Consider the following 19382-nt stretch of genomic DNA (forward strand, 5'->3'; position numbering starts at 1 on the left):
CTCCCACTCCTTAACACTCGGTCTAGATATACTATGTCTATGATCGAAACCAGTTCTGTCCTGTGTCCTGTGGCTGTTGCTGCCAGCTGCCACATGCTAGTCTCTCTGGGTCTCTAGGTATTTTGATATGGTTGGAACACAGATTTGAAGGTTAATTACCTACCTATGGTTATTTTGTATTTTATATTAATAACAATATTTGCAAATATTATAATTCTTATCAACATTAAAACATTGCATTACGTATAATCGTATATATTTAATATTTATCGTCTCAAAAAATTATTCTAGTTGCTTGTTAAATGTATTATACAAACTATCACGTGGAAAGATGAAGAAAAGATTTGATGATAATCTCGCTAGTGATAAGCAGAAATGGTACGAAGAATATCAGAAGACAGAAAAACCTTGCAAACATTCCGTATCGGAAATCGATGTATTGCGTTTGAAAGATGAGGGAAAGAAGTTTTTGGATGCAGAGACTGCCACTTTTCAATTAAAACAATCCAAGTCGCGTGACTCGGAGATGAAGTGGTTGAGAACGGCGTTGCAACAAGGTACTACCTCGGATAAAATAGCAGCCAGTATAGTACTGGTGCAGGATAATCCAAAATATAATTTGGGTCGTCTGACGTCTCTGGTGTCTCAAGTGCGAGGGGCCAAACACAATCAATGCGGCATGGTCATCATGTCTCTGAAGGAACTCTTTCTGGCTGACCTGTTACATCCCAAATTTAAGTTGTTTAAGTTGGAAGAACAAGATCTAGACAAGCTCGATATAGGAAATGGATCAGACTCCATTGTCAAGACAAATGCCTCTAGAAATAGACTATTAGCACATTGGTACTTTGAAGATCAACTTCGCCAGCAATATGAATGTTTTGTATTAAATTTGTCCCTGGTGGCTTCTGATACAGTAGATACAAATCGCGAGAAGGCTATATCTGCAATGACTGATTTGTTGATAGGTAACGCCGAACAGGAACATAAGCTGTTAGAACTGCTGGTAAATAAAATTGGCGACCCACAGAGCAAAGTTGCATCTAAAGCTGTATTTTGTATCAATAAGTTATTATATGAGCATCCAAATATGAAGCTTGTAATTCTGCGTGAAGTCGAGAAGTTGCTGTTTAGAAAAAATGTGGCCCAACGTACTCAATATTATGCTATATGCCTATTGGTGCAATTCGCTTTGGATAAAAACGATGATATAATAGCTGCTACGCTGATAGAAGTGTATTTTGCATTTTTCAAAGCATGTCTGAAGAAAGGAGAACCTGATAGTAGGATGATGGCAGCGATTCTAATGGGTGTTAATAGAGCGTATCCTTTTGCCAAAGTAGACTCGAAAATATTAAACGAACACATTGATTCTGTCTACAAAGTGGTACATCTTGGATCATTCAATGTTTCTCTAAATGCGCTTAATTTGTTGCATCAAGTAAGTACTATGGAATAGTATTTGTTGTAATGAGAGTATTTGACCTTTGAATTTTCAGTTTATATTAAGAAGCATTTATATATTCTTTTAGATTATAGGCAGAGACGAATCTCAAGCAAACAGATTTTATTCAGCTTTTTACAAAAAGTTATTTGATCGACAGATAGGAATAGCGAATAAACGCGCGATATTCCTTAACTTGTTGTATCGAGTTCTTCAGAAAGATCAAAGCATAATACGTTTATATGCTTTTATTAAAAGAATCTTGCAAATTACTTTCTACTTTTCTGCAAATATGGCGTGCGCTATATTGTATATTGTCTCAAAAGTTCTTCAAGGACGCAAAGATCTAAAACATATGTTACTTGAACCACAAAGAATTATTAAAATCGAAAACGATGTATGTGAAATAAACGACAGTCTATCAGATGTAGAGGAGGTTTGTGTAATAGATAAAACTAAAAATGAAGAGAATTCCATTATGTTATCGAATATCACGATTGGCGCAGACAATGCATCGGAAACGAAGTCTGATATAAAGGAGGAAACAGATATAAAAGTTGACATGCAAAATTTAAAAGCATACGATCCTTTCTGCCGTAATCCGCTCTATGCGGGAACAATCAAAGGATTTAATACTGAGCTCGAAGCATTGTCTAGACATTTTCATCCGAGTGTCGCTTTATTTGCAAATCAGATTATTCAAGGTGTGATAAATTTTAAACAAACTTTATATGCAATTTATATTAGATATATGTAATTGTTATTTGTGAATTTCTTTATTTATATAGGAGAACCGATTAAGTACACAGGCGATCCACTAGAGGATCTGACATTGATTCGATTCTTGGATCGATATGTCTTTAAAAATCCAAAGAAGCTGGATGACAAAAAGATGCAGAGAAAAAACGATCCCTTGGCACAACGCGCCGGATACATACCTAAAGGTATACGCTCTTTGCCCGTCGATAGCATGGCGTATCTCAACGAGGCGGAGGAGCGAATACCAGTGGATGAGTTATTCCTCTATCAATATCTAAAGAAGAAAAACGAGATAAAGCAGCATGTTAAACAAAAAGATGATGATAATGAAGACGTAGAAAGCGTTAATAGCGAGGAATTCAATGATATGCTGGATCGTATGGGCAACGGTCAAGATTTTGACGATTTAGACATTGCGGCGAATATCGTATCCAAGAAGAAGAAAAGTAATATTATATTTTTATGTCATATAAAATATGATCTTTTGTCCTTTTAGCTTTTTTAAGAGGAAGCAAAAAATAATATTTTTATTGTTAAGACTTAATAAAAAAGAAAACCAATATATTTCATATTAGAAACTCATTTTAGAAACTAAGTAATATTCTTTATTTTAATTACATTTATAATTTTCAGAAGGCAAAATAGATGAAGATTTTGATGACAATGAGGACGATAATGACGAGGACAGTGATGATCAATCTCAAGATGATGATATTGTCGATAATGATGATATATCGGAAGATCTTGATGAATACAATATCGCAGATGACGAGTTGCAAGATTTAAGCGATATTGATCTTGTAGACATAGATAATGATGAAGATTTGAGCGATATGGAGTTTAACAATTCAGATGATGGAGAGGTTTTAGATGATGAATTAATTCCCGGTTTGAGTAGAAAGTTGTTGGCGAAAAATTCGAAAAGCAAGGAGAAGAAAAAGGGGAGAGGGATCGACAGCGATATATTTGTGTCGGCAGAGAAATTCGCTGAGATGCTGGAAGAACAAAGCAAAACGAGGGGAAAACACGGCAGTAGTAACGCTTTTAACAGCAGCGATGGTGCTAGCGCTAAACAAATAGATTGGGAAATAAAACGGCACCAACGGTTGAAAGGGTCATTTAGTAAAAACAAGCGAAAGTCTGCCCAATTTAACAATAAACAGATTAAAAGATCCAAACGATAAATATATAATAAACACATTTTATAGAGATAACTTCGTTTACATTCAATTTACAATAAACCTTTTTTTCCGTTTACTCTATATTGATATTATGAATAATACAGAACAAGCTGAGGACGACGAACACTTATTCATTATAATTATTTGCATAATAGCACTTTTATCGTTTAAAACTTTTAAATTCAATCTCATGTCTATTACCTCGCTATATATATTATTTCGTGATAGCGTTTATAATATATTCTTTTTTCGTTATTAACGTAAATTGAATTTTTGATATATTCAAGATAATTCAAATAACGAAATGCAATATTTTAATACAAACAATAAGTCTTCTTTGAATAATAATGATATTAAATTATTATTTTTCCAAGCGATTTTTAGTTGTGTGTGTATATGTGAGAAATATTAAACTATAAGTTAAATAAAACTAAATGATCGTCATTTTTAACAATTTTTCTTGACGATATTTTCATTGGAAAACGTGGTCTTCCAATTGGTGTGTTATCCAGATTTATAAATTTAAAACTTATATAAATGGTAAATATGAGATTTTTTTCTTTCAATTCATGTTTCTATATAATATAATGTAATATAGGAAGAATTGCAGAAAATTTAAAAAAAAAAAAAAATGAAAATAGAAAACTATTTTATAATTGGTACTGTCATTATTTATTAATAATACATAAACCTACCTTTGAAGTATTAAAACGATATTTTAAATAATGGTTATATAATTCAATTCCAAATATTATTTATGTGTAACAGACTTATTGTGTGCCTTGAATACATATTCATTAAAAATGTTTTAAAGTTTTTCAAATATGAGTTCAAATTGTTTTTTTCTTGCGCATATCAAATATTAACATAAATGTTAAATACTATCTATACAAATTACCTATTTACCTTCCAAATTTTTAACAGAATTCTCAATTACTCAAGATATGAAAAGATTAATATGCAATGAACATAAAACAGTACAGTGTAGGTAACTATATAATATAGTACTCAGAGTGTAATACACTTTTTACTTTAATATTTTTAAGGAGAATATATTCAAATATAATGAGAAAGAGAAAGAAATTAAAAGAAATCAGAAGGAAAAGTAGGTCTTTCATATAGATAAAAGTTAGCCATTTTGATTGATTAATACATGTACAACAGGACTGTGCTAGCTCGCTTGTAACTCTTTAAAGTTTGTAAAAAAATGTTAAATCTATTTTATTTGCAATGTGTAATGACAATAGATAAATTTGCAAGTTGTTCAGTTATTTTATTTCGCGCAGTTAAAAAACGTCATTAAATGCGATATATCCGAAAGCGAGCGGTATATGTGTATCTGTAAGCTGGACGCTACTCTGGATCAGGTTTGGTAGAGTTTTCTTCGTCATGGGTGGGGCTGTGCCAAGTAAGTCGTTCTTCGTAAAATTTAATCACGATCTGTGGACACTTCTCGTTAGCAATACGTGCAGGCACTAAATCTGCATCATCTGTCCCTTTCCATTTCATCAAAAACATCAGCTCGCCACTGGAATCTGTCGCACCTATGATACGTTCCGGTTCCAAATTTCTGTCAAATCCTATAATACAAAAACACACTTGCAATTACATTGAAGTTCGATAATTGTTCATTTTCATTAAAGTAAACATGTATAATGGCTTCAATATTCTTCAAAAAATGAGAAAAGGAATGGAGAAGGATGGAAAGATAAAAAAAGGTACATATAAAAGCTATACATTTTAAAGAAATTTTCGATGCTTCCCTCCTTTACCTTCCAGCTTCTTTTCTTCCACTACTGGCTTTTTCTTAGCCTGAGTAGGCGTCGGTGTGCTGGTGCTTTTTCGTTTCTTCTGTTCTTTCTCCTCATGACGTTTACCTGATGCCGCTGCTTCCTTCTTTTTCCGTTGCTCTTCAAATTGAGCAATTAAATCTGGACAATCTAAATTTTCTTCAGGTTCCCAAGTGTTTTCATCATTTGAATATCCTTTCCATTTTAGGAAATATTCTACCTGTTATTTAGAGAAAAACATCTATTTAGAATAATGAATCTTAGCAACCAATAGTTAGAAAGTATAGACAGAATTTTACATACCTTTCCTTTCACGACTCTTCTATCTAAAACTTTCTCCACACTGAATTCCTCCTCTCCTTCATTGTCCGTTGGTGGTGCTTCCTTAACTTTGCTCATTATGATTTGTTATATACTATAAATATGAGAACTATATAAGTTTCGTTATTAATTCTTGTCTTTTGTCTAGAAAACCATTTATACAGACATAATAAATAAAAGACGAAACTTATGAATTCGTACAAGTACAAAAGTGATAAATATACAGAAAAATCTCTTCTCTCTCTCTTTTTTTACGAAACAAAGGATTGTTATCAAATTGTAAAAAAAAAGAGGAATTACAAGAAAAAACAAAAAATCAAAATTTGTGTTAACGAATGCAATCGTACATGCTCGCTCGCGATTCTCATAATCTGGAATAATTCACAAGCAAGAAATTCAAATTGACTTCTCCCAAAATCAGAAATAGACTTAGCGTGACTGCGAAATTAACCGCGGACTATCGGCGGTTTGAGTTCAAAATGGCGGAGGCGGCGACGCGTTCACCGGTACTCGTGATTTTATTCCTATCGCGTGATGATAATGCGGTTTATCCGTGTTTATAGCACGTCTATGACAAAGATATCGGGCACTTACCTAGGGCGTTATTACACCGCGTCCAAAATACTCTTTCTCAAGTATTACGGATTGCTGTAGATTACTCCGTACTACTGCGAACACAGCTTTTCGGCTGTTTGTAGTGCGTCACTCGGTCGCAATCTCACGATCCCGCGCGTTGCCGCGAAAAATACAAGGCTAGTTAACTGGTCGGTGCGAAAGTCCCCAGGCTAACTGCAGTTAGGGTTAGTGAGCTCTGAAAGCTTTTCAGCAAGAAACACAATGTCACACGATTGGCTATCAAATGAAAAAAATTTTGGTACTAAAATTCTGTATTCGATAGCCAATTGTATGATAATGTGAATTTTCCATTAACGAGTTAAACTTCGGTTAAAGTAAATTGTGGAACTGGGCCTTAGCATGACTGCGAAATTAACCGCGGACTATCGGCGGTTTGAGTTCAAAATGGCGGAGGCGGCGACGCGTTCACCGGTACTCGTGATTTTATTCCTATCGCGTGATGATAATGCGGTTTATCCGTGTTTATAGCACGTCTATGACAAAGATATCGGGCACTTACCTAGGGCGTTATTACACCGCGTCCAAAATACTCTTTCTCAAGTATTACGGATTGCTGTAGATTACTCCGTACTACTGCGAACACAGCTTTTCGGCTGTTTGTAGTGCGTCACTCGGTCGCAATCTCACGATCCCGCGCGTTGCCGCGAAAAATACAAGGCTAGTTAACTGGTCGGTGCGAAAGTCCCCAGGCTAACTGCAGTTAGGGTTAGTGAGCTCTGAAAGCTTTTCAGCAAGAAACACAATGTCACACGATTGGCTATCAAATGGAAAAAATTTTGGTACTAAAATTCTGTATTCGATAGCCAATTGTATGACATTGTGGCTGGATTTCGTAAAGCGCACATGGAAACGGAAATGTGAAAATTTCGTCATTAATTTCAATGATTGATCAATCGAGACAAAAAAATTTGTTAGCTCACCCGTTTCACATCTGTACTTCCAATTCGCAAATATTTCCTCGTTTGTTTTTTGTAAAACATTCGTCGATTTATATAAAAAATAACAATAGTAATTCTTTAATTGGTGACTGTTGATATTTATTTTGGTATACGAAATTTACTTCTCGCATGTTACAATAATGCTATGATTTTTATAAACAGTATAAAAGATCATTATATATAAAAGAAGTAAAATCAAATCACAGTAATCAGAATAATTCGTGGGATCATATATGGAAAATTGATAGTAATTATTTTTTTATTACCGTTTTAATATCTTATTAGCATGTTATGCGGCTAGTAAAATATTTTATAATTACATTATTGCAATTAATATTATATAGAAGGATATAGCAGTGTATTTATAGATTTTTAGATTTAATAAAAATATTTTTATATTAATTTAATATTTCGTTTTCTTTAAGGATTAAATATAAATAAGAAGAATTAAAGATAGTGTAATTTGTATTTGTGTATTTTTATTTTTATAATTTATATTTTTAATTTATGACAAATGAATAAATAAAATATATATACATTTCGAATGTGCACAACTCGTGTTTGCGAAAGGATCATAAAGAATTTGCTATTTCTAACCAAAATCAGAATTTCATACTTCTACTTCCAATTCCCAAATTTTTTTTTTTCAAAAAGAAATGATAGTAATTCTTTAATTAGTGACGATCGATTTATCTTGGAGTGTGAAATTTACTTTCAGCATATGTTACAAAATATCATATATATTTGTTCCTGTTTGAACATTCGTTTAGGAGGAATTAGAAAAAATATCGTGTGTGTGTGGTTCATTGTTATTTAATTGTATTATATATTTTTATCGATAAATGAAATATTTTTATGTGAATTACGAGATCTATCTCATACCGAAAACATTATTTACATATATCACAGCAAAATTATCGAAAAATCTAGTTGTAGTTGACTTGGTGCAAAGTTAACTTGTAATTAGATAAAATGTTATGTTCAGATAGCAAATGTATGTCGAAATTATATATACAATCTAATTTTTTATGACACATATTGCATATATATCTAAGTGAAATACAAGATAACAAGCTGTCCATGAACTGCAAAACTTGGGTGCAGATATAGAATGGATCGATTCCATATGTAATCGCAATTCGACGTAGTAAGTAAATTTAGCTTTTCTGCAATAAGGACATTGAAATTGTATCGGTATTGTTTTTTCTATTGTTGGTATATTATTTATACTCTGCGATACTACAAAAAAAGTTTTTTTTTTTAATTTGTGTTACTTTAGACAGATAGTATATTTATATGTTATAATCAAGTTTGTACAATTTATTAAAAAAAAAAAAATTAGATGCTGAACTTTGAACTATAATTTATAAAATTTTTATATGACACTTTAAACTTTAAATATGTTTTAAATTTTTGTAAACGTTTGTTTAGAAACACTAAAAGATCAATTTTTTTTATTTATGCCATTTTAGATAAATGATATATTATATGTTATAACTATAAGAGTCCGCGCATATAACTCGTACAGAAAAAGAATTTAAATGCAGGAATCTGAGCTCTCTGAACTATAATTTAAAACTATTAAACTTATAATTTTTATATGACATTTAAAGCGTTAATCTTGGAATATTGATACGGGGTGCTAAAAACAAAATGTATAGGATTTCTATTTTATGATATAAAGTGTATAGAAATGAAAGCAAAACATGTAGTAGACCATTTTTTAGACTTCAACGTGATGATCTGACATGATAATTATCTGTCTTTAGACTATACGCGGCTCTGAAAAAAGTCTTCTGACATAAAAAAAAATCTCTCCTAATTCCGAAAGAAGTGAGTTTTAAATTTATGTTTAATAGAAATTTTTTATTTAGCTTGATGAGAGTACTATCTACCATATAAATCTTGTACACATAATTTGTTTTTAACATCTTACATATACATTTCAATTTTTTATGACTAAATTTCTGCAGAGAAGTATTATTTTGTTGTATACTTTTTTTAATACTCTCATACTAGCTAAAAATCACTTTTATTTTCTTAAAGAATTTGTAAATGCCAATATATACATATATGAATTATAAGATTAAAATAATATAAAATAAAGATGTTAAATATATGATTTTCTTACTTTTAAGGCTTATTTCTTTGTAAGGTGTATTAAATTAATAACTTTTGTCACTATTGTTGTCACTTATCACTTTTAACTTCTAACTTCTAACTCCTAGCAACTACCAGCACTTGCTGCATGGCAATTCAATATATAAATAATAAAATTCTACTTATAATAAATAAATCCGTTTGTAGATATTTAGACTGGGCGTCTTGGTCGAAAGTTTTAAAACTAAATAGTTTTTTCCAAAATTTTATACTACACGGAGAAAATTTTATATTAAATATTACTATAATGTCGCAGTAGCTGCGGACCATCAAGGAATTATAAGTTTAAATGTTATGGTCATTATTTTAAAAACAATAAAGCAACACAATTTTTACACTTTCTTATAGTAAAAACGTTTATGTTATAAAGCAAAAACTTACTGTATAAAAGTTAGTATTCCAAAGAAAATAAATATCGAGTAAATTTTTACTGCATACCATAATAAAAATTAACTTTTCCTACTTTAAAATATGACTTGAGCGCCGGTTTCACAAAAATTATTTTATCTATGTGATAAAAAGCAGTATTGTCATAATAGAAGTTACGTCGAAATCATATACATTTCAAATTCGGTAACTTATAAAAGGTAAAAGGTAAAAGGGAAAAGCAATAGGAGTTCTTGTATACACTTGTAACGGCCGCATGTTCGACTCAAAATTTCCTTCACCGTTTCGCTGTAGTTTCATTATAGAAGTACTGTGAATTAAACAAGTACTGTGAAGAAAGTTAAAGAAAAAGAAATAAATATTCGATAAGTAAATATTCGATTTACGATCTTTATCATTTATTATGTATTTATATTTTTCTATCTGATTTATTATTTTTAAATGTGATGTATCTCATCTATTTATAATTAATATATCTGAGTTGCTGTCAAATTAATTGATAAATTATATGGAAAAAGATATAAAATAGTTTAACAATACTATACACTTTTCTCCTTTTCTATCTCTTCTATCTTATTATCAGTCTTATTGTTTTGATCAAACTTGAAAATAATTTTGTGAAATGATAAAATGATTGTATGAAATGATAAAATAACTTTTAGAAAAAATACAATCATGTAATTATTGGCAGGTACTTATATAATTAGTTCTTATATTAACATCATTTTCAAACGACTTTAAGATGTTAATGTAATTTTTTTATTTGTTAATGATATCTTAAGACTATATTTAAGATATCTTGAATTTAAGATTCAATAAATACCAGTCTCGTGGCTATTTCTTTCTTTTAAATTAAATTATTGCGTTTCTATTATAATATAGATGTGTTAATGAATAAATATCGACGTTTAAATGTGGAAATGATAACAATAAGAAAAAAATATCTGAATTTATATTGTTGTTCAAATTGTAAAAATTGAGGTTTAGCATTATAACATTTTATAATGATACACAGATAAAGATTATAATTATAACTTTGCACCTATAAATTTTTACTATGGCAAATGATAAAATATATTAGATGAGTATTAGTTTTAAATTTTACTATATTATACTATAATTTATTCTATAAAGTCATGGTCCATCGATAATACAAAAAATAGTAAAATGTAATTTAAAATTATATTATAAATTAATATAAAATTTTCTCCGTATAGAAATGCGGATGCAAAAAAAATTGGTTTTGCATCTTTATACGCTTTTATCTGATGTTCTGTGTGCTATTATTTTGTTGCAATTGTAATCAATTAATTATGATTACCGTTAATCATTGAATTTCATTTTAACTAAAATGAGCGACGGCGACCAAGTTTAAGTGAAAAAGCAAAACTAGCCTCATGTATTTGATAATGATTCAGCAGACTCAACAGTTAAGTAGCAATCGAACGTGATTGGGTCTTACTTTTAAAATTAGTAAATCAACGTCGAGTATTGATAAGATGATGCTCAATGAGAGCATCAATATGCAATGACAATATGTGTAATGTGCAAAGGCTATCGGTAAAGTAAATATATGAAAGTCTTAATGTATTATGTTTACATTATTGCAAATGCTAAATGCATAAGTATCAGTAAATATATAAAAGAATTTATCGCATTGCGAATGTTAGTAGCATAAGAGTTCCATATAAGAATGTATCGAAGAGTTTGATACAAGAGTTTAGTACGAGAGTTCGTCACTGTAAGTGAATTTTTTTCAGAAGTAAAATTGTTCTCTTTGCGTATATTGATACAGATATTGATATATCGATTTTCAGAAGGACTGATTTTAAATAAAAACGTTAGTTATATAAATATTTTTAATCTTGGATTAATTTTTCACATGATTGCGCAATTGTTTTTACTTTCTTAGACAAATAAAATCTTATCAAAATGACATTGGGTGCTTTCCATTTAGTGACTCAAGTCGACACAAGTATCATTCTATCTTTTTTCAATACCAGTGAACAACAAAGATAAAATGATGCTTGTGTCGACTTGAGTTACTAAATGGAAAGCACCCATTGCTGAACTATCTGGGGCTTAAGATATGCCACTTTACTCTGATTATAAATACGCTCTTCAATAAAAAAAAAAACTATGAATATAGACTTTCAATTGTCGGTTTGTGAAAATTTGTCTTATTGGCACATGTAATTGTGACGTGAGATTGTGTTTGACAAGATTTGTGATTCATTTTTCAATTATAATAAATGAGTTCATCATATTAGTTATATTTTTTTAAACTGTTAATTATAAAAATATATAATTAATTAATTTTATTTTGTTTACGATTAACATATTTAGGATATCAAGGTAATGATCAGTATTGTAAAGACGTGATTCGATGATTTCAGAATCAGAAGAACAGGATACTGAAGAAGATTGAGTTTAATTAGACGGTTTATCACGTTAAGGAACGATGTTTATTATTATATTGCTATTATCTATTCTTATTTTATTTCTGTATCATTATTATGTACATTATGGAAGAATTGGACGACTCATTAATCTTATACCAGGACCACCGTGCTCTCTGATTTCTGGCCATGCATTAATATTCCTTGTTTCATCAGGCAAGTACAAATTTTTAATGTATTTGCATTAATTGGCGTACGATCTGTCATTTATGTATAAAAGCAAAAATTAAATTTGTAAATTCTCTGCTATGAAATGTATATCTATCAATATTATTGCGTACTGATTGCTAATAATTATTTAAGTTTATCAGTATTTTTCTTCGCAATAATATTCATTTTTTTAAATTAATTATTATTAGTCTGTTTTGTATGTTTGAATAACGGTATAATAACATTGAAAAATAATGATAAAATTTTTTAATTACACCAAATTTTTTTCTCCATATTTATCCATATTTATAATATACTTTTTTCCGTATGTATGTATTCATATTTTTAATATACTTATATGTTTTTCAGAGAAACTATTGAAATTGTTTAATTCCATACTTGATAAGTACTATCCCATTGTAAGATTATGGTATTTCTTCAGGCCCTTTGTATCTATTCGTCATCCAGATGATATGGAGGTAATAAAATATATAAGAAATTTAATTTTTTGTAGAAATTATGATTTAGCTAGATTTAGAAACCTTGTGTGTAACGCAAGAACATTTTGATCGAGAGCTTGTAAAAAATTGTTCCTTAAAAAGATGAGAAGAGAAAGTATGTGGAAGATAATAATTTGAGATTTTTATTAGATTCTTTGTGTATTTGAGATTATAATATGCTATAATAAACTGATATTTCACGCTTAATATCTATTATCCCTCTTAATTTTTCGTGATTTCAGACGATACTAAGCAGCACCAAGCACATCGAGAAAAGTAGTATGTATCTCATATTACATCCTTGGTTCGGAACAGGTCTCCTCACTAGCACAGGTAATGTAACAACTATACATATATAAATGCATATATTATACATATATAAATACATATATTTTTTATTATTACAGCCTGTTACTAGCCTATTTTAATTACAGAAACAAATAAAAGTAGAGAAACAAATAAAATTTTTGATATAAAAAGAAATAGAAATAAATTTGAAATGATTAATATTATTGAAATGATTAATATTATTGAAAGATTATTCAATTTGATATCAAATTGGGAAAATTGCAAAAGAGTATTTTTATATAATATATTATTTTTATTTTATATCGCACGATTATTGGTGTTATCTTGTTTTTTTAAGGTGCCAAATGGCAATTGCGACGGAAGATATTAACACCTGCATTTCATTTCCATATATTGAATCAGTTTGTTGATATCTTGATCAAAGAGAGCGATCACATGATAAAGTCTATAAAGGATGAAGAAGGAATAATTGTAAAAGATTTAATACCATTTATTAGTAAACATACGTTGAATGCGATATGCGGTAAGATTTCTATGTTCTATAAGAATCTTATTGTTCTCTGTTTGCAATTATGTATTTTGTTTTGTTGAGCATTTTGTTTTAAGTGATCATAGCTTAAGAGAAAAAGAGAATTTGTCACTGTATATATATAATATCAATGCTGAGACAAAGATAATATTCGATTTTTATATTCTAGTATTTTTCGGCTGTGTGATTTTGATCTTACATAACAAATGCACTTGTAGAAACTGCCATGGGTATCTCTCTGCACGATCTTGGCGCGTTCCAGCAAAAGTATCAAAAGGCGGTTCACGAGATAATCGATCTTTTTATTTATAGGTAATTTACGGATATAAACAGATATTACGGATAAAGTAAATGATTGTCAAAGAATCTACGATTCTTTATGATTGTGATGTAGCAATATCCTTTAAGAAATAGATCAATTATCGAATAGTCCGTGAAGATTTAAAAACAAATAATAAGACAAAACACTCTAAACAATTAGTAAGATGTCGATGTTTAAGCTGGCAATTAGCAATCAAAACATATTGCATGTGCTCAATTAAATATTTTGTTTCAAAATAAAAATTGTTTGCAGCTTTTATAATGTTGAAAATATTAAAAATATTAAAATATTAAAAAATTTGAGTAAATAAAGATGAGATAAGTTATCTGGAGATAAGTTATCTTTAATCAAAGAATCTCTAACTATAAAAAAGTACAAAGTTCTCAGAAAATTCTGTTCTCAGAAATCTTCAGAAAATATCTTCTTGACATATATAGTTTTAAGTATTACTATATATTCTCTTTATATGATTACTTAAAATTTGCTTTAAAATTTTACGATGACTTTAAATAAGTATTTTACAAAATTACATTATTATTGAAATTATGCACATGCCTTATTTAATTATGATTTAGATTAATAAGGATTTGGCTCTATAACGATGTGTTATTCGCTTTGTCGCCATCGGGAAGAAGACAAAGAAAGATCCTTAAGATATTGCATGGATTTACGGAAAAAGTGCGTTATAAATCATGTTACTTAACATTCTTCTATTCTTTTCTTTATATGAAATTACAATAGATTTTATAATCTTCGTATAGCAAGATTATGTACTTATATCATGAGTATTAATCACATATTGGTAGAATATAATGTTATTTAATACAAATCATAAAAAAATTTAATATTGTACTCATGTAGATCATTGCGGAAAGGAAATCTTACCACGAAAACACCAATGGTCGATACTTGAAAAATCTTGAAAGTGACAAAAAAGCGGAGATGGATGATGTAGAAGTGTTCGGAAGTATGTAAGACGATAAAAGGTTCTAATTTAAGTTTGATCGCGCAATACAATATTATAAATGCAATATATTATAAATCATATTTACAGTATTTATATTAAACACATATATCATATGTAATCATAAGTGTATAAATATAATGAACATATGTCTGTCGTCAAATTAAATCATTATTTGTAATGAATTTTAAATGAGAACGATACTATTTAATTAAAACACGATATGCGAAATGACGCTAATATGTTCATGCTTATTTATTTGTAGTTAAAAAAAAACGGCTGGCCATGTTGGACCTCTTAATAGCAAAGTCTCGAGAAGGACTTTTGACTGATTTGGATATCAGAGAGGAAGTCGATACTTTTATGTTCGAAGTATGTATTTGTAATTTCTAACTAATTTTCTATTTACATATTATTTAAGCACGTATAACGATATATGTAACGTGATTACAGGGTCACGATACTACAGCGATGGGTATAACGTTTGCTTTATTATTATTAGCTGAACACAAAGATATCCAGGTAACTCTTTTATCGATATACATCATTGTGATTTTTATTTAAATTAATATAGATATCTAGCGCTTTTGTTGTGATGTAGTTCCAATATACATGTATAGATGTATACCAGAATATATATTTCGAACAAATTAAAAAATTAAAATATTTTTAAAATAAATATAAAGAATTCATTAAAATTTATTAATGATTTATTTCTATCTAGGCTTAAAAATCAAAATATTATAAATATATACTAATTATTATCGTTGATGCAGGAACGTGTGAGGACTGAAGTCAATACCGTGATGCAAGAGAACGAAGGAAAATTTACTATAAGATCACTGCAAAATTTATTATATTTAGATAGATGTTTAAAGGAAGCGCTACGTTTATATCCCAGCGTGTTTTTTATATCACGATGTGCTGCGGAGGATGTAAAACTACGTGAGTAATTAATTACTTTTTTTACATAATATATATAAATATTTTGCTTTAATATTTATATATTTTAAAATATTAAAGTATTTAATTTTTTCAAAGAATTCTTATTTTTGTATTACATTTAATTTTATACCGTTTTCAGAGTCATATGTAGTACCTGCTGGGACAATCATACATCTTAATATCTATGGAGTTCACAGAGATCCTAATTTTTGGCCAAATCCAGAAGTATTCGATCCGGATAGATTTTTGCCCGAAAGGGTCCTGAATCGCCATCCGTATTGCTATCTACCATTCAGCGCAGGACCGCGGAATTGCATAGGTAAATTGTTGACGATTTTCATTTCTGTCATGTCAATAGTTTCCGATACACTTCTAATTGCAGGTCAACGGTTCGGTCTGTTGGAGATGAAAGCTATAATAGCTCCTCTGGTGCACAATTTTTATTTGGAACCTGTTGATTATTTAAAAGATCTTCGAATAAGAGCCGATATAATACTTCGTCCTTCTCATCCGGTTCGTGTGAGATTTGTTCCGATCAAATGCTAACAATTGTTTGAAACAGATACTATAAGAATGTAAAAAATTAATATATTGCAAAAATGAAAGAAAATATTATTACGTAAATATTATGTTTAATCATGAAAATATACACACAAAATGTCTTATAAGTCAGAGTCACAAGTCCTTATGTGCTCAAATTCATCAAATTTATTCAATTGCGTAGGATTTTTTATCATTATATGCAATGACAATAAAAACGAAAATATATATAATAATATATGAAACTAATAAAATAATCGTTTTTCTGCATTTCATTCAGCGAAGCGATGTAGGAATAAAAATATTTTACTTGGAAGCAGAAACTTGGATGTGCCTAATATAAGTTTGTTTATAGTAAGAAAATTTCTTGTATTTCTACATGTGTTAGAAGAATGAATATTTGGGTAAACGTATCAATTTCTGTATAAAATTGATTGAACAAAAATACGCGTTTTTATTGATATTAAGTTTCTTTTAATCCATATCTTAAAAAATACGAATGTATAAAATATACCTAAATATCTAGATTTTAACGAGAAAAATAGTTTTTTTGCATTAAATTTTATTGCTTTTAATCATTTTAAGTGTATCATATTTATTGATACATATTTTGCATCTTGAGAAATCATTCATTAAAGAATATATAGATACTTTAGACCTTATGCAGAACCTTAGAATTTCACAGACGCCCGAGCCACAGAACCAAATATTCCAAGTACTCAAAAGCAATCCGCCGTTGATGGCTGCGTTTATCAAGCAACGGGTAACTATTTCTTTAAAAAAAGAAATAAATAAGTGTTTCTATATTATTATGTGTGCATATTTGATTTACTTCCATATAATCTTCTTAATTAGAGAGGGGTGCTTGTTCATTAGAGACCCTCTAATAAGAGTTGCGAAATAACATCTTGTAAGTTAGATCAATGACACCATGTTTTGTCAAACACATGTTTGTTCGCAGGCGAGTAAGCAGAAGCATGCAATATCTGATGAAGATGCTCAGAAGCCTGCAGACGCCCGAGCAACAGAACCAAAGCAACAACAACAGCAGCATCAAGGCAGATACAGGCAATGCTGTTGTAGCAGCCACAACAGCAACAGGCGCAATGGTACAAACATCAGATGCTAGCGATGCAGCTAATGCAGCAAATATAAGAGATTGCAAGAATAAGCTGTTGCATAAGATGTTGCATAAATATAAGAGAATTGATAAAAAATATAGTCTGTAAAATATATTGTAATTTTTAAAAATCTAATAAACTGTATTAAAAATATAAAATGCATATGTCTTCTGATTGAACATACACCTATCCATTTCCACACATCTTGTGCCACACACATCTCTTTCTTAATTATATATTTTGATATATTTTTGCTGATTTTTCGTTCTTGGAATTTCTGAAATTGCATTTCTTAGAATCAAGTATCAGGAAAATATAATTAGCAAAGAAGTGGCACAAACTAGAATTTTAAAAAGCATGAAAATTTATTATATCTTCAAAATTCGCGAAAGTATCAGGAGAACATGATCAGCAAAGAGGTGGCGTATCAGGAGAATATAATCAGCAAATAGATGGCACAAACTAGAATTTTAAAAAGCACGAAAATTTAAAGCTTCAAAATCCGCAAAAGTATCAAGAGAACATAATTAGCAAAGAGGTGACATAAAGCAAAATTTTAAAAAGCGCAAAAATTTGAAGCTTTGAAATCCGCAAAAGTATCAGGAGAACATAATCAGCAAAGAGGTGGCACGAAGTAAAATTACAGAAAGCAGAAAATTTAAAGCTTCAAAATTCGCACAAGTATCAGGAGAACATAATCAGCAAAAGAGGTGGCACGAAGTAAAATTACAGAAAACGGAAAATTTAAAGCTTCGAAATTCGCACAAGTATCAGGAGAACATGATAAGCAAAGAGATCGCACGAAGTAAAATTACAGAAAGCGGAAAATTTAAAGCTTCGAAATTCGCACAAGTATCAGGAGAACATGATAAACAAAGAGATCGCAGAATCGCACAAAGTTAAATTACAGAAAGCGGAAAATTTGAAGCTTCGAAATTCGCACAAGTATCAGGAGAACATGATAAACAAAGAGATCGCAGAATCGCACAAAGTTAAATTACAGAAAGCGGAAAATTTGAAGCTTCGAAATTCGCACAAGTATCAGGAGAACATGATAAGCAAAGAGATCGCAGGATCGCATCAAGTTAAATTACAGAAAGCGGACAATTTGAAGCTTCGAAATCCGCAAAAGTATCAGGAGAACATGATCAGCAAAGAGGTGGTACAGATTAAATGTTTAAAAAGCGCAAAAATTCAAAGCTTCAAAATCCGCAAAAATATTAGGATTTTTTTTTTTTTTTGTTTTGCGAAGGAAGAGAAAAATGCATTATGCATTCCCACCGGCCGGTCCGGTGGGATATGCGGGACTCGCACCCGCTAAAAAACTCTCCCTATAAGGCCAACCTTTGGCCTTCCGCCGATACTTACACAAATTTAAATTCTGAGATATCGGGAACATGATAAGCAAGAGAGATAATACAAATAAAAACTTCAAATTTGAAATTTTGAAAACTCCAACTTTCTTTTCTTTTCTCATGTATAGTATAGTGAAAATTACTATCTAAATATTAATTGTCCTTACAATTCATCTCTCAATTTTCATATGATCGCTACATTCGCTACAACTTCTAAATGCCTAAGGAGAAAAAATCAATTTATATATATATAAATATATATATGGGAATAAGTCCATAATATAATTATATGTCAAAAAAAATAAAATATACATTAAAGTAGTATTTTTTATACAACAATAAATTTATCATATTTATTATTGATTTTAAAAAATAACTCCTTTATTGTTAATCAGAAAAAAACGAATTGTTAAAGATTTTCATTACTTTTTTTAATGCCATTATAAGAAGCTAAAAATACTTTGTTTTTAATATGCAAAAGTTTACAAGAATTACATGATCTTAAAAATAAAAGTTATTAAATTTAGCAAAGTTATTTATTAATTTTTAAAAGAATTAAAAAATTGGTTGCA

At 29.7% G+C, this 19382-nt stretch overlaps 3 protein-coding genes across 14 annotated transcripts; 2 read left to right on the forward strand and 1 right to left on the reverse strand.

Moving 5' to 3' along the window:
- Positions 1–8: 8 nt before the first annotated feature.
- On the forward strand, positions 9–4016 carry LOC115236622 (CCAAT/enhancer-binding protein zeta). The gene is made up of 5 exons (XM_029809186.1): positions 9–150; positions 292–1441; positions 1533–2148; positions 2233–2649; positions 2837–4016. The coding sequence occupies exons 2-5, from the start codon at positions 332–334 to the stop codon at positions 3385–3387; spliced, it is 2694 nt and encodes an 897-aa protein (XP_029665046.1). The 5' UTR covers positions 9–150; positions 292–331; the 3' UTR covers positions 3388–4016.
- A 109-nt stretch (positions 4017–4125) lies between these two features.
- Positions 4126–6781, reverse strand: LOC115236627 (chromobox protein homolog 1-like). 7 transcript variants are annotated; one of them, XM_029809199.1, is made up of 4 exons: positions 6631–6781; positions 5478–5589; positions 5148–5394; positions 4126–4964 (listed from the first exon to the last, which is right to left on the reverse strand). In XM_029809199.1, the coding sequence occupies exons 2-4, from the start codon at positions 5571–5573 to the stop codon at positions 4738–4740; spliced, it is 570 nt and encodes a 189-aa protein (XP_029665059.1). In that variant the 5' UTR covers positions 5574–5589; positions 6631–6781; the 3' UTR covers positions 4126–4737. The 7 variants fall into 7 exon arrangements, with proteins under 7 accessions (XP_029665059.1, XP_029665055.1, XP_029665057.1 ...); XM_029809195.1 differs by lacking the exon at positions 6631–6781 and adding an exon at positions 6090–6246; XM_029809197.1 differs by lacking the exon at positions 6631–6781 and adding an exon at positions 6090–6241 and having other exon boundaries at positions 5478–5604.
- A 4445-nt stretch (positions 6782–11226) lies between these two features.
- Positions 11227–17553, forward strand: LOC115236624 (cytochrome P450 4C1-like). 6 transcript variants are annotated; one of them, XM_029809193.1, is made up of 13 exons: positions 11261–11357; positions 12013–12231; positions 12595–12704; positions 12968–13058; positions 13372–13557; positions 13782–13875; positions 14461–14563; positions 14747–14852; positions 15115–15221; positions 15303–15371; positions 15626–15794; positions 15934–16113; positions 17296–17553. In XM_029809193.1, the coding sequence occupies exons 2-13, from the start codon at positions 12078–12080 to the stop codon at positions 17301–17303; spliced, it is 1377 nt and encodes a 458-aa protein (XP_029665053.1). In that variant the 5' UTR covers positions 11261–11357; positions 12013–12077; the 3' UTR covers positions 17304–17553. The 6 variants fall into 6 exon arrangements, with proteins under 6 accessions (XP_029665050.1, XP_029665053.1, XP_029665052.1 ...); XM_029809192.1 differs by lacking the exon at positions 17296–17553 and adding an exon at positions 16177–16790; XM_029809190.1 differs by lacking the exon at positions 17296–17553 and having other exon boundaries at positions 11227–11357; positions 11963–12231; positions 15934–16790.
- The last annotated feature ends 1829 nt before the right edge of the window (positions 17554–19382 follow it).

The sequence above is a fragment of the Formica exsecta genome, unplaced genomic scaffold, assembly GCF_003651465.1.
Source record: "Formica exsecta isolate Colony F162 unplaced genomic scaffold, ASM365146v1 scaffold258, whole genome shotgun sequence".
Lineage (NCBI taxonomy): Eukaryota > Metazoa > Arthropoda > Insecta > Hymenoptera > Formicidae > Formica > Formica exsecta.

What these genes read in the sequence shown, in the direction of transcription:
- LOC115236622 (XM_029809186.1), top strand. Translation starts at nt 332, where the DNA reads ATGAAGAAAAGATTTGATGATAATCTCGCTAGTGATAAGCAGAAATGG. An exon ending in CGCTTAATTTGTTGCATCAA is followed by an intron (nt 1,442 to 1,532) that starts GTAAGTACTATG and finishes ATATTCTTTTAG; the next exon opens with ATTATAGGCAGAGACGAATC. An exon ending in TGCAAATCAGATTATTCAAG is followed by an intron (nt 2,149 to 2,232) that starts GTGTGATAAATT and finishes TTATTTATATAG; the next exon opens with GAGAACCGATTAAGTACACA.
- LOC115236624 (XM_029809190.1), top strand. Translation starts at nt 12,078, where the DNA reads ATGTTTATTATTATATTGCTATTATCTATTCTTATTTTATTTCTGTAT. An exon ending in AGGTCTCCTCACTAGCACAG is followed by an intron (nt 13,059 to 13,371) that starts GTAATGTAACAA and finishes TGTTTTTTTAAG; the next exon opens with GTGCCAAATGGCAATTGCGA. An exon ending in TACGTTGAATGCGATATGCG is followed by an intron (nt 13,558 to 13,781) that starts GTAAGATTTCTA and finishes ATGCACTTGTAG; the next exon opens with AAACTGCCATGGGTATCTCT.
- LOC115236627 (XM_029809199.1), bottom strand. Translation starts at nt 5,573, where the DNA reads ATGAGCAAAGTTAAGGAAGCACCACCAACGGACAATGAAGGAGAGGAG. An exon ending in GAAGAGTCGTGAAAGGAAAG is followed by an intron (nt 5,395 to 5,477) that starts GTATGTAAAATT and finishes TCTAAATAACAG; the next exon opens with GTAGAATATTTCCTAAAATG. An exon ending in GAAGCTGGAAGGTAAAGGAG is followed by an intron (nt 4,965 to 5,147) that starts GGAAGCATCGAA and finishes TTTGTATTATAG; the next exon opens with GATTTGACAGAAATTTGGAA.